This window comes from Agelaius tricolor, unplaced genomic scaffold, assembly GCF_023055355.1.
Source record: "Agelaius tricolor isolate 1412-34295 unplaced genomic scaffold, bAgeTri1.0.p SCAF_9, whole genome shotgun sequence".
NCBI classification, from domain to species: Eukaryota; Metazoa; Chordata; class Aves; order Passeriformes; family Icteridae; genus Agelaius; species Agelaius tricolor.
Genome location: NW_027269269.1, coordinates 34,476,344 through 34,491,545, shown reverse-complemented (window position 1 = coordinate 34,491,545; position 15,202 = coordinate 34,476,344). Strand labels below are relative to the sequence as shown.

At 47.8% G+C, this 15,202-nt stretch overlaps 1 protein-coding gene across 1 annotated transcript in view; it reads right to left on the bottom strand.

The window, feature by feature from the left end:
* Positions 1–14,547, bottom strand: part of MAP6 (microtubule associated protein 6) — a 45,598-nt gene extending 31,051 nt beyond the window's left edge. Inside the window, exon 1 of the mRNA XM_071433648.1 lies at positions 13,691–14,547. Within this exon, the coding sequence (XP_071289749.1) occupies positions 13,691–14,409 (719 nt within the window). The 5' untranslated portion in view covers positions 14,410–14,547. The remainder of the gene's footprint in view (positions 1–13,690) is intronic.
* Between the last annotated feature and the right edge of the window lie 655 nt (positions 14,548–15,202).

Sequence of the window (15,202 nt, the reverse complement as noted above, 5' to 3'; positions counted from 1 at the left end):
GACTGTTTGCTTTCCTCTTGTGGAGAAGTCTCCATAACCTTAACAAGAGGGGCTTCTCTCCCTAAGTGAACTGAAGAAAGACTATTCTAGAGGTGGTAAATGGACTGGAAATTTTAGGTTTTGTTTCTTTACATTGTCAGTGGGAAAGAAAAGGTTGTGGGGGGAGGAAAATTGTTCTGAAGGGCTTGTTTTGATTCTTACTACCTTTTTCCTTTTAGCTACTTTTAATAAAATTTTCTGTATACCCTTTTGAAGTTTTGAGCCTGCTTTGCCTTTCTCCTAATCCTGTCTCACAGCAGGAAGTGAGTGCACTGGTGATTGGCCAACACTGAACCTGCCACACTCATCAGCACATTGGTTGGGGAAATCTCAAAACTGGGGAAATCTGAAATTGGCAAACCAAAACCACCACACAAGGTACCAGTTACAATTACAGGAGGAACATAGTGCTGCAAATGCAAATTGCCTGTTGGATATTTAAGGCATCCTGCACCTAAAGAGGCTCCAAGAGAGCGACTTTGGACAAGCGTCTGGAGGAACAGGACAAGGAAGAGCAGCTTCCCACTGCCAGAGGGCAGGGTTAGATGGAATATGGGGGAGAAATTCTTCCTTGTATGGTCCTGGCCACAGGTTGCCCAGAGCAGCTGTGGCTGCCCCATCCTTGGATGTGTTCAGCATCAGAGAGTCCTACTGATGAGCTATTCAAGGATGAATCTGAGATAAATGACCCCTAAGTAATATGAAAGACCCACACCAAACTGAATTTGTAGTCATCAGCTGAGAAAAATCCAAGGAATGACATAAGAACTCAAAAGCTGGTGTCCCTTAGGCTGTCCACCAGTGATCCTTGTCAGATCACCTGAACATGGACATCTCTCTACCTGCAGGGTGAGTGTAAATGAGTGAAATCAATGGAAAAAGAGGAAAAACCTAGTTTTTAATATATTTTATAAACAAGTATCTTCTCCCTCCACAAGATCCTGCACTGAACTTTATACAGTAATTTTCTATAATATTTCATAAGTAGAATATCCTTGATCATTTGTTCCTGTGGAAGCTTGAACACATTTCCAGCACCTGTGCAGCTTCCCATGGGATGTTTCCACACAGCAAAGAAGGATGCAGTGTGCACAGCAATTGAGGTCATGGTGATTCCCCTCATTTCCCCTTCTGCATGGCACATGAATGCAGTTTCTATGTCAGGTGCATCGCCCTGAACCTGGACACTGCCAGACTCTAGCACCCAGTAGTACTTCTATGGGCTGGAATGTGGTGTTTGCTGAAATCCAGACTGGGGACCAGGTTAAATTGGAACTGTTTTCAAGTGTTTGGAGACCTTAAAACAAAATACAGCCTCTATTTCAGTGCTTACAGCTCCCCTCGTTAGAGCAACATGGGTATGAAAGTGGGGTACAGCAGTGCACCCCCTTCACATCTTCACTCTTCCCAGGCCATAATTACAAGACAAGCCTCTGTTTCCTCCTATTTTGCATCATTTCCTAAGTCTGACATGAAAAGACCAATTTTTCACAATCATCCGGTTTGACTTTCCACCCAATTTCCATATCAAACATCAGTGTGACATAGTCCAAAGCCTGGTTAGTAGATCCCAGCATTAACTCCTTGGAGCAGCCCTACTGTCCAAGAGGGTGTGAGAAAGATGATGATATGTATGTCACCACTGATGGACTACTAGACATCAAGACCCAAGATTGAGATAGGAGGGGCTGGACAGACACACCTGGCTGCAACTCACAACCACAGTGTGTTAAATTTAAAGAAACATCTATCAGTTATTCACTGCCAGCTTTGGACATTGCACCACCCTGCAAGATCTTTGTTCTAGAGGAAGCTGAGGGCTTTCCCAAACCATTTAACTCAAAGAGCTGGGCTTTGCAAACACTTACCCAAAATACTGCCAAGACTTCAGTGACTAGAGGTACCAGCAGAAACCCAACTAGAAAACCATCCTCTAAGGCAACAGATATGCTTCCAATATTCAGAGCAGCCAGGGAGACAAACTGCAACTGGTCATAAAAGAGAAATCTCTCTTGGGAGGATGAAAATCCTCCATGTACAGGGATCAGCATGCCATGTTAGTATGCAGCCCTAGAACAAGCATGAAAGAGAATCTTGGGAGATGGGGCTGGGGAGAATCTCAAGAACACATTCAATTCATGCCATGCTCTGGGGTCAGGATCAAGCAACGGACCCTTGTATCTCCTATGAAAGCTGGCTGGCTTTCTGGAGATGCTGCAGACGGTCAATGGCTGAAACAACCTGTCCTGGGTCATCCCAGAATTCACATCAGCCAAATGCTGCAGACTCTCAGCTTTGTGTGTTACACAAAGCCATGGGAGAACTTCTATGAGATACCAGGAAATCACCTCTCCCTTCAAGCAAGTTGTGGCTGCCCCATCCCTGGAAGTGTTCAAGGCCAGGTTGGATGGGGCTCGGAGCAACCTGGTCTAGTGGAAATGTCCATGCCCATGGCAAGGGGGTGGAACTGGATGAGCCTAAAGATCCCTTTCTACCCAAACCATTCTGTGATTGTGTGATCCTGCTCTGAGCTTTGTTCCAGTGCTGCTGTGCTGTCAGAAGTTTTCCCCCCAAGGGAGGCTCAATCACTGCAACTTTCAATGCCACCTTCCCTGCTGTCTGCATGATGATGCTGCCAAAACCCATCCCAGTTCCCCAAAGGGAACACATGGGTTTTTTTGTGTCCTCCCTCCACTGGGCTGCTTGGCAACACATCTCTCTCTGGGAATCTTCTGTGTGAGTTGCCATAGCTGCTGACTGACACTGTTACAAAGCTCTGCTGCTTGGCTGAGACCCGTGCCTTTGTCAGCTGGATGCACAGGATACCTGGCTAGAGGCTGTCACCCAGACATGGCAAACCCAATCCAGGGCTTTCATACCTTCATAGGACCTTGCTTGGGCAACTTTCAATCCCACCTTTCTTCCCTCATCTCACATTTTCTTCATATCCATTTATATCCAAATAACAAGAGCATGAAACATGTTCAAAGTCCTGATCTGCAACCCAGCATGCTGGTGTCCACAAATCCAGCACACTGGAATAATCAGACCTTGTCGGCTAATTCCCTCCTTAGTTTTAGGAACTTCACTGTTTAGTCTGCTCTGATGCACTGATGGAAAAAGTGTGGCTCAGGCTGAAAAAGAGTTTGCAAGATACCCAGGGTCCTTTCAACTTCTTGCTGAGGCTCACAGTGATGGAACCACACAATCAAAATGGATGTGAGAAAGGAGAGGAGCCACCTGTGTGGTGAAATGGCATCCTGAAGGCATCTGCAGATTTTCCTTTAAAGTCTCATCCAATAACCCAACCAACAGCCCTGCTGCTGCCTCAGTCTGGGTATGGGCCAGTCAGGGTTCACATCCCTGCCTGTGATTCCAGCCCATCAGCATTTGATGCTGATTCCTTTCAGGCAAAGCTCCCTGCACAAGAGCCTCCTTCAAGGTGAAAGGCAAAGTGAAATTTGGGAGGAAGCCTGAAGCTCAGCAAGCAGGTCTGAAGAAAATCCTTCTCCTGCATCTGGATAGCCTCTCCTTTTCCCATTCATCCAGCACAAAGACACTATTAGCTCTCACAGGGTGTTCATCTACCCAACCTTGCAGATGCTGAATTAGAAAACAGAAAGAGATTTCTCACTGGAATACTTTGCAAGGTTGCTGTTGCCTGACTAATGGTGCTTGGCTGTTGTTCTTTTTTTCTTGTGTTTTAAAAGGGTTAAATATATGTGATGCTGTGCAGGTGCTTTGCTGCTCAGAAAGGGGAAAAAACAGAAGGTGGTGGTCTTAAGAAACTCTTAAAAAATGGCCTTCTGTAGTGAAGCTATATACTAACTAATCAAATTAATTAACCCCAGAATGTCTTGGAATGAGAGGGACCTTAAAAATCATCTTCTTATGTCCCTCTGCCATGGGCAGACACCTTCCACTAGACCAGGTTGCTCCAAGCCCTGTCCAACCTGACCTTGACCACTTCCAGAAATGGGGCAGTCACAGCTTCTGTGGGCAACCTGTGCCAGGGCCTCACCACCCTCACAAGGAGGAATTTCTTCCCCATATCCCACTTAAATTTCTTCTACCTAAATTTGAACTCATTGCACCTTATCTTGTAACTACTGTTCCTGATGAACAGTGCCCCTCTGGCACTATTCTGTCTTGTAGGCCCCTTCAGGCACTGCAAAGTGCTGTGTGGCCTCCACACAACATTCTCTTCTCCAGGTTGAATCACACCTCCACCACAAACAACTCCACCCCCCCACAAAAAACCCAAACAAAAAACTTCAAACAACTAAAAAACAGTTTAAAAATTAATATATATATATATATTAAAGTAAATCTTAAAAATGTAAAGTTTTATTTTTAACATTTAAAAAAATTCATAATTTTTCTTAAAGAACAACAGTCTCCCCACCTTCTCAGCACCAAAACCTCCTATTTTGTAGTGTTAACAGCAGAGCTTGCAGCCAACTCACCAAAGCACCGACAGCCTATCCATATACACACTGTGTGTGCAAAGTGCTGCAGGGTCCCCTCAGCTGGACACACTTTTTGATCAAAAAGAAATTACTAACTGAAAGGACACTTTGCTATATGTCTTGGTTTGAAAAGACAGGTGTCTGCTAAGGAAGGCAGGAGCCTCCCCTGAAATGGAAAATGTAAACCCCCTCCCTCTGAATTCTTATAATTTTGAAATGCAAGGGGCTCTCAGGCAAAACTGTGGGAGCAGGAATAACAGGGAAGAAAATATTAAAATTTATTAGGGAATAAAATATTTTTTTTTAAAAAGCAGTAATACAAAGCAACACTGACGGAGTCAGAATACGACCTGACACCCTGTGGGTCAGGGTGTTGGTAGCAGTCTGATTCAATGGTGGCTGCAGAGCTCCTGCAGTGTCAGGTGTGGTTCTGTTGGAGCAGTGATGCTGTAGAAGGGTGGAGTTTTCCTCTGAAGGTCCAGTGGTGGTGTGGATGGGCCTGGCCTTCCTCTGAAGATCCAGTGGAAAAGGGCTGCTCTTCTGGGAATCTAGTGGACAAGGCAGCTCTGGTGTCCCAAAGTCTCAGCTTATATCCAGGTAGGAATGCTTGGCTCCTCCCCCTGGGTGGAGCATCTCACAATGGGATGCTGTAATTTTATCAGTCATGCAGTGACACTCAATGGCCCATTAACAGAAGATGTCTCCCCAGAGGGAGGATTGGTTTGTGGAAGAGAAAAAGAAAACTGCCCAATTAACAGAAGATAATTGCCCCACCTCTAGTAGATGGCAAATAGAATACACACTTATCTTGCAATCCAGGATATCATATAATGAGCTATTAATCAAAATAAAGCAGTTATTAATAGAAAGCTAAATGTGCAAAATATGTTTGCAATAGAACACCTGCAATACTGGATTTGGGGAGAAGAAATGAGTTGGAGTCTAAAGGAGTAACTTGATGAACAGCCCAGTTTGTGTGTATAGTATTTCAATAATATATAAAAATAGATACACATAGATATAAACATAATATATAAAACATTAGTATATAAAATATATTAATATAGAGAAATAAATAATAAATAATTAAAATCATTATATATCCTTCCAATGTCCTTTTTATATGTATATATACATATACCATATATATATCTATATCTACATATATAAATAAAAAGGACATTGGGAGGATATCCAGAATATTGAGTTATACAACAAGAGAAATAAAAATTCTATTCCATAAAACTTTCCTAAAATGGCCCTTTCCCTCCTGGCTGGTGCTGACCACAATAGCAGAAGAGCATCCCTGCTCTTGCCCCAGTGGGGCAAGGCTTAGCCAAAGACACCATATGAATACACACACACACATACACACACAGAGACACACACACACATATATATATATATACAGATATATATATAAATACATTCAGATCAGAGCAAAGAACAGTGAGATTGATGCAAGATTCAGTGCAGAAGTACTTAGAAAGCTTGTTTAGCTGGCAGGAGACAGGAAAAGGAAAGGTCATGCTCTAAATGCAAGAGGAGACATATTTATAACATTATATGTCTTAGTGATTTATTTGAAAAAAGAAATGATGGGTAATCTAAATTAGTTGATCTCTCTCCTCTTTATTTACTTTGTGTTACAGTGGTGGCTTGAAGCCACCAAGTAAAAGTGGGATCTGGCCTCCAGCATCAGCTCCTGCATCCCAAAGAAGCTGGTGGTCTCACCAGACACAGAAGTGTGTGGAAGGGGAGGACAAGAGATGTTTGACATGTCCTTTGACACAATAACTGACTTAACAGACAAAATAAATGTGAAAATCTATTTGGTTTCAGCAAAGCATTTTATCCAGGGCCACGTGAGAAATTATTAATTAAGCCAGTGAACATGAACAGCAGCAGAATGGGAAACCAGGCAAGGGAAATGACAATGATGAATGTAGGAAGGCTGAGCTGCAGCCTGGAAGAAGGTTAGCAGTGTTTAACATTTTTTGAGGTTGACTTTGGCACTAAAAAAGTAGGGCAACGTTGATGACACCTCCTAATGACACAATGCAATTGGGAGCACCAATGTGTAGGAGGATTGGGAAATCACAGAGGAAGGAGGGGATTGACCTTGACTGCCATGTTCAAAATGGAATGAGAATTAGTAGTTAATTCTAGTCTTGGTACTAATCACCAGAATTGATTGCTACAGGGTGTAACTGCCTAAGAAGGAGAATAAGGAAACCCGTATGGACATCCTTGTTATCAAAGAGTAAATGAGGGATTCATAATGAATCCGTGATGCCCACAAACATGACTTGTGAGTCTTTAGTAGGAATGGGGACCTCATCTCCAAAGGTGAGTGGTGTCCATCTCTGTTTAAGAAAAAGAGAGTTCATCTAGGAAGAGCTAGAGAGACAAGGTTGATACCAGGAAGTAAAAATGTTTACTTCTTAGCTACAGAGCCAAATGATGTGGATACTGTACCTGGAGACACTGAGCAGTGACATTTGGACAGGGAAAAGTCAATAAGTATGCCAATAAAACAGAAAAAATGTAAGAGAGAAATTAACCAAATAAAACAGCAAACTACAGCCTGTCCATTGGCCCAGTCTGTAAACGAGTTGCAAATCATCAGAGACTGAGGTCTCAGCACCGACTTCCTGCTGGCATAATGCAACAAAAAATTCTGCATTTCTAAGACAGAGCCTTGGGTGTTACTCATAAAGACTAAATAACAAACCAGACAATTGGACTTCAAGGTTCAGAGGGTCCCATCCAGCTCCATGTGCCTGAAGGTCTCTCTGAGGTGACCCAGCTGAGCAGGAGCAGAGGAATAGTTGCTCAAGCATGTTGACTCCATCACCTGAATGCCACCTCCATCTCTTCCTCCTGCTCTACCATGTCCTAAGGCATGCACAGACCAGCTCCAGTCTGCACACAGTCAAAGCAGCAAAATTCAGTTGTACCTACACTGCTGAGCAGCTCCCCCTTGGCTTTTGGGGCTGGATGTTGTCCACCTTGAACTGATTGCAGGGAATACATTGCCACACACTCCAACTTGGATCTTGCAAGTGTCCCCAGGCTGGAGACACCACTGGTCTTTCCCAGCTGATGGACTACATCCAGAGGAGATCAAGAGTGTGACAGAACATCTCTCTGCCTGCATGTTGTGGTCTGACACTGGCCAGATGGCAGGCAACCACTACAGATGCTCGCTCACTCACCCTCCCCTGCTTCAACTGGGCAGAGGAGAGACAAAAAATTAAATGAAGGATTCATGAGTTGAGATAAGGACTTGGAGAAAACACTCCAAGGGCAAAACAGGCTCAACTTAGAAGTACAAAATGAATTTATGACTAACAAAGTCAGAGGAGGATAATGATAAGTAAAATGAGCCCTTAAAACACCTTTTACCCCAACTCCTTCCTCCTTCCCACCAACAGCTCAGGGAGACAGGGGGTGGGGGTTTTGGTCAGTTCATCACCTGAGATTTTCTTCCAGTGCTCAGGGAGAGAAATCCTTCCCCTGCTATGTCATGGGGTCCCTTCCCATAGGAGACAGTTTTTTGTGAACTTCTCCAGCACGGTTCCTATCTCACGAGCACCAGTCCTCCCAAAACTGCTGCAATGTGGAGCATCTTCCATGGGCAAACATTCCTCCCAAAACTGCTGCAGCATGGGTCACTCTTCCACAGGGTGCAGTCCTCCAAGGACAGGCTGCTCCAGCCTGGGAGCAGGGGCTTCCTCTCTCCACCGAGGCTCCCACTGGATCACAGCCTCCAGTGGGAGGGCTGTGGGTGGGTCTCTGCATCCCCCATGGATCCCCATGGGCTGCAGGGGCACAGCTGCTTCACCGTGCTCCTCACCATGGCCTGCAGAGGAATCTTGGCTCTGACATCTGGAGCACCTCCTTCCCCACTGCCCTTGGTGTCTCCATGTCATTTCCCTCACATGTTCTCACCTCTTCCTTTTCTCTGGCTACAAAAACACTGTACCCCACTTTGTTTTTATTTTCTTCTTAAATGTGTTATCACAAAGGCATTACCAACATCTCTAATTGTCCCAGGCCTTACCAGCAGCATGTCCATCTTCAGAGCCACCAGGGCATGGCTCTGCCAGACATGGTGGAAGCTTCCAGCAGCTTCTCACAGAAGCCACCCCCCGTGGCCACCCTGCACTCCCAAAAACCAGGCTGTGCAAAACCAACAAAGCCTGTATCATCCATCTCCATGCTCTGTGTCTTAATAAACACTAGGCCATTAGTCATTAGTTACTCATACAACCCATCCCTGTGGTATCAGCAGACATTGTGTCTCCTCCTGCTACTGAAGGTATGTATCAAGTGACCCCTGAGACAGAGCTCAGCCTTTGCCAGGGCTGCCAAACACCTCTCTGAACAGCCTTATCTGGATGGAAGAAAACATCCTGCCCCTTCCCTTCCACCTGAGAAAACTGGATCCATCTGCCTACACGGTTACTTTAATAAACACTCTCATAGCTGAAACAACAAGGATTTGGAGAATGGTATCTGCCTAGGAATGTTCTCCAGCAGTGGAGTCTGGGATACCCCTCACTCATCCTATTAAACCTCTTTAACCTCTAAAACCAAGGTGGTTGCATCCAAACTGATTGTAGGGATAAGTTTTTGGCTTGGGAGTGTGTGCTACCAAACTCAGTGTGAGAAGAGGGCTAGGGACAGTTCTAGGAACTGGAGTTTACATCATGTTTCCACACCCAGGAACATGTTCTGGGACTCTTTAATTTACTAGTACAGACGTAGCTATGGATCTGATCAGATATTTCAGAAGGCAATGGAAAATTTCCCATCTTACAGCATAAGCAGTGTTATTAGCATTTTCACCAAGATAGGAGATGTCCTCCAGTGGAGATTTTCAGGAATTAGTTAGATAAAATCACGGAAACACAGAATGGCTTGGGTTGGAACGGACCTCAAAGCTTATCTTGTTCCACTCCCCTGCCATGGGCAGGGACACCTTCCACTAGACCAGGTTGCTCCAAGCCTCATCCAACCTGGCCTTGGTCCCTTCCAAGGATGAGGCAACCACAGCTTCTCTGGGTACCTGTGCCAGGGCCTCGCCACCCTCACAGCCAAGAATTTCTCCCTGGTACCCCATCTAACCCGGCCCTCTGACAGTGGGATCCCATTCCCCCTTGTTCTGCCTCTCCAGATCCTTGCTCAAAGTCCCTCTCTGGCTCTTGGAGCCCCTTTAGGCACTGGCAGGGGCTCTGAGGTCTCCCCAGAACCTTCTCCAGTCCAGTGTGAACACCCCCAGCTCTCCCAGCCTGTCTTCAGAACAAGGAGGAGTATGGATTTCCTGCCTTTTTGTATCTTGGTCCAGGCTTCCTGTGTGGACATCCCTCCCTAAATTATCTCTGCTGTGTCTCTGAAAACCAGGCAGCAAGTCTCCAGTGCTGACTCATTCATCTCTATAGCTACTACAAATTCTCATTTGCTCCACATCCTTAGTACCTCCAGGGTTTGAGATGAATGACAGAACATTAGCAACAGGCAATTCATTAGTACTAGAGGCAGTCCAAAATTTTCCATTGAAGCCTTTATTGTCTTGTTTCCTCTGCTAGGAAAGGAAGTTGGTGGGAGGGAAAAAATAATTGGTTTGGTAAAAAAAAAAATTAAATCCGGTTTCACAATATTACTTCTTGGGGGAAATTAATTTTCTTAGTACTCATTTTGATACCTTACAAAGGGAGTAAATGTTTCCTTTAAGTTTTGTATCTTTTTTTTCAGGGAATAAAGGTAACAAATGAAGCAGAATGCAAAACAAAGAAGAAGGGGGAAACAACACCCAAGAAACACCTGATTCTGTCATTTTCCCATAATTTCCAGATAAAAATGGAAAGCATTCATTCATTCCTTCTTTTTTTGCCAAATGTGCTTTTAATTGTTTCACATCCACCAGCAAACGCCACTGTGAGCACATTTTGTTGCTTGTTCCCTCTGATCCCAAACCCCCAGAGTCAAGTCCAGCCCACTCCATCCTTTGGTGCACCAGGGAGAAATGCTCTGCCCACCCCATCCAGACGTTCAGGAGGAGAAATCCCCTCACCCAATACAGAAAAAGCCCACACAGAACTGAACAAGAAACAGCTTCATCCACCACCAGCAGCTTTCCATGGGGCTTGTCACTGACCTGACTGAAGGATTTCCTGCTCCTTGGTCCTTCAGGGTCCACAGGCCACCCTGAGAAGCAGGACCAAAGAGAAGGGGGGGGGGGTTTTGAATGAGATGTAACCTGCCTTGGTTACCTATAAACTTGGGCAGCTCATGTGCTGGGGAGGGAAACTGAGGCAAGAAGCCCCTCAGTGCTGGAACCTTGCTTGACCATTGCACACCCAGTGAGAGCAGTGGGAATAAATAAATCCCATATATAACGGAATAGTTAATAAATTATAGTTAATAAATATATAAATATAAAAATATAAATAATGTAAATACTATGAATAAGATAAATAAATGCTAGAAATACTGGAAATAAATCCTATTTATTCTGTAGGATCCCTGGGCACAGGCAGTCTCTGGCAGACATCCACACTCCTGCCACGCTGGCCTCACTGAAGGCCTCTGGCTCAAATGCTGATACAAACAAATCCCTCATCCCTCTGGCTGGAAGGAACCTCCATCTTCCATGGACATCACCACCAGTTACCATCTCTGCTCTGTACCTCTGTGTGGAGCTGGGAGGAGGTCACAGGCACGTGGTCTCTGTGATACTCATCTGTCCAGGTACACAGAGGTTAAAAAAGAGAATTCTTCCCTTCAGCATGGACTTCCCCCATGACCTTGGGCTAGTTGCTGACTCTATCCCATACTCTCAGGTATTCCTCACATGGAAATAATGCCCAGTGGGACAGAGAAAGCTTAAAAACTCCTGCTGGTCTGCTCTTTGGTTTCACCAAGGAATTGTTTCCCAGCCTTGGAAACACTGATTTGCAGCAGTGTTTGCAGAGGACTGTAAGGAAATCTCCCCCTGACTCTCTGCTGATGGGGAGCCTTTATCTGTGCACAAGGAAGAAAAGCCCCATGTGAGCCACCCTTGCTGCTCTCTAGCAAGAGGTCACGAGGAGGTAATTTTTGGCTGCTGGGTGGCCCAAAATGTTGCCCCAATAGGCTGTGAGTCTCCATCCTTGGAGATGTACAATATCCACCCAGCATGTCAGCAGCCAGGCTCTTGGCAGCAATTAGGATTTGGAGATTTTGGTTTTTTATAAGAATCCAAACAATAAACAACACTTAGAAGATGCCTAATTTGAACAGAAAATGAGAACAATTAGCCAAAACATCACTTATGCATTAATGAAGAGGCGCTTGTGTTCTGTGGCTGAGCATCAGAGCAAACACTTCTGCAAGGAAGAAAAACATGGAAGTGGGAGAGCACTTTCCCAGGTGGAAAGAGAAGCCCTAAGAGTATTGTGAAAGCCAACAAGCAACACAAAGAAAGCTGAATCCTTCTAGTTCTTCTTAGGTTTAACATCCCTGCTGATCCAACCCCTTTCCTTTGGGAGGAACCCTAGCCCAGTGCCTTGGGAATTTGCTGGAGCAGACTGGAGGGGTAGGAAGGTGAGCAATCTGCATTTGAATATGCAAATAAGTCCAATTATCCTTTGTGGCAGTGGAAGAGAAGCAACACATCGGCTCTCCAGTTCCAGGAGAAAGCTTTCTGCTTTAGCCCTGCTATCTCCAGCACGAGCCCAGACCTTACAAGGTGAGTAGACAAAAAGCTGAGTCTCAGTTCACGGCAGATTTAAGGGCTGTGTCACTCCCAGAGACCCCTTTCCCAACAGTCTCCAATCCTGCAGAACAGAGGCCCCAAAAATCCCTGGCCACTTTCTCGTGTCTCAGCCAAGCACCACCATCACACATGGACGCACCTGAGCCTCCAGCATTACCCAGTGAGAGTTAAGAACTGATGCCAAATGACAGCAAAAATCAGGATCTCACTGCTTGAACTGTTTCCCACTTAGGGAGGGGGGAAAGCAGATGACTGTCAGCTTTGCTCACTGGGACAGAGGAGGCAAGTCCCAGCTTCATCTCAAATCTGCATGAAACCTGTTTGATGGCCAGGTGTCACCTCTAATCTCCCCAAGAAGGAAAATAAATCATTCAGAGGCATAAACACCTCAGCGTTCACACAGCTATAGGGAAAAGCAAAACAGCTGCAATCTCACTTTTTGTCCCCACAGCTTTGCTCTATGCCACTTCCACCCTGGCAGGGGTGGGCTCTGCCAAAGAAAGTGCTGGAAAACACAACTGCAGCAACCCCTCCTTGCAAACGTACACGCAGGGCAACCACCCCATCACTTGTTTTTGCATTCCCAACACATCGAACGCCCTGACACGGAGAGAAACAACAACAGCAGCTCACTGCGAGGAGTTTCACACTCAGAATCCCAAACAAGGTCTCTACTGCTGAAGTGAAATAAGGGCATCCATTCCTAGTTGGCTGGGGAGGTGCTGAGGGGGACAGAAGATGTGTCATCCCCTGCTGCGCTGCATTAAAACATGGCAGCATCTGAAGGCTGCCCCACCCAAGCGGCCTAGGATGCATGTCCCTCATCCTGGCGCATTCCCGGGATGCTTTGTCTTGAGCGGGGGCCAGCCTGAGACTCTTCCTGGGACGCTCCTGCCCCTGGCTGGGGCCCCCCATCCGTGCACGGCCCCCGGTGATACGGTCAGGCTGCCGGTCCTTTGGGTTGGCTGCAGCCTGACAGCCGGGGACGTGCTTGGGAAGGACCAGAGGTGACTTGCACATTCCATGGAGGTGACCCCAAACATTACCCCTATGGAAATCCAAGGCGGTGGGTGTCTTTGAATTTTGGAATGCACAGGATGGGGGGAACACAAAGACACTCAAACCTGCTGCCAAACCAAACAAACAGCCAACAATAAGCGTCCATGTATTCACTACCTGCACAATACCTACTGCTCCATCATCGATTCCCAGAGAGGTGGGGAATTTAAGGACACCCCCCGCGCAGGAAATCGGCAAGCCCCCCCGAGATGTTTCACAGCCTCACTCCCAGGGTGGGATGCTCCTCCAGTGAAGCGCACAGGGGGGCTGGATAAGAGCTGAGGAGGGGCCGGCAGGTTGGGGATCAAGATGGATAGCGGGGACGGGGGGGACGGAGGGGAACGGGGATATGTTTTCTCACCTGTAGGACGAGCTGACCCCCGCCGCCACCTCCTCTTTGATCTGCCTGTTGACAGCATCGGCAGCCGCCCGGCCTCTGCTCGGCTCCGCCGGCTGCCCGCCCGCCTCCTCCGCCTTCTTCCGACCCTTGTCTCTCCCATCCCCGGGCCGCGCTGTTTTGGGATGCTCATCCTCCACCTCGGGGTGTTCCTCCTTCTTCTCGGGAGCGATGTGCACCTTCCGCCGCTTCTCCTGAGCCGGTTTCTCCGGGGGAGCGCGGTCCAGGGCCAGGACGGGGGAAGGTCCCGGTTTGGGGATCCAGGGATGGTCGCCCCGCTTGGGGATAGGCCAGGCACGGAAATCCTTCTGGTACTGCGTCTCCTTCTCGAAGGGAGTGTCCGAGGGCTGGTACTCGCTCTTGGGCTTGCAGCTCGGCTCCGGCCGCTGCACCTTCCAAGGCTTGTAGTCGTGCCGCATCACCGAGTCGGCCGGGGGAGAGGCGTGCGGGGCCGGGCCGGGCCGGGCGGCACCGGGAGCCGGCTCAGCTCCCCCGGCCCCCGCAGCCGCCTCGCCGCCCGGCTGGGTCTCGATGGGCGCCGCGGGGCGCGGCGGGGGCGCGGCGGGATGCTCGGTGGCCTCCGAGTATTTGGTGAAAACGAGCGGGACGGCGATGTCCGCCTTGTCCAGCTGGTTCCAGAAGCGGGCGATGCAGCAGGCACGGGTGATGCAGGGCCACGCCATGGCGGCCCCGCGCCGGGAGCGACCGCTCCGCGCTCCGAGCCCCGCACCGCTCTCCGCCCCGAGCTCCGCGCTCCGCCCGCGCCGGGGAGGCGGGGACAGCGGGAGGGGCTTGCACGCACACGGGCAGGGCACGCACACGCGGGACACACCTGCACATCCACGCACGACACGCGGTGTGGTACATGGCCATGGGTGCGCCCACACTGCACGGCTGCGCAGCTCGCACGCATGTGAGGATGGCTCTGTGTGTGTGCCCACACCTGCACGGCTGCACACACTTGCAAACACATGTGAAACACACCCGTGCATGTGTGCACACACATGCTTGGTCATAGGCCTGCACACAAATGTACGAGGCACTCAGGCGTGCACTCGCTTGCATGCAGGGTCACAGAAACCTGCACGTGCACATTTTAAAAAGCCTGCATGACTGATCACACACATCCACACATATGTGCAAGGCGCCCATGTGTGCAAACACATGAACATGTGGTCACACACAGATCTGCACGCACACATGAGAGATGTGTGTGTTTGTGTGCATACATCTGCACAGGCACACACAGCTGCACACACATGTGGAGACATGCCCATGTATGCCTGCCTGTAACTGCAAGGACACACACCAGGGCACAAACATGGAGGAAATGCCCATGCATGTGTGCAGACACACAAATGCTTGGTCACATAGCTGCACACGTATGTGCAAGGTGCCCATGTGTTCATGCAGGTGCATGCATGGTCACTCACACCTGCACACACTCATGCACAGGAATGCGAACACATGTGCAAG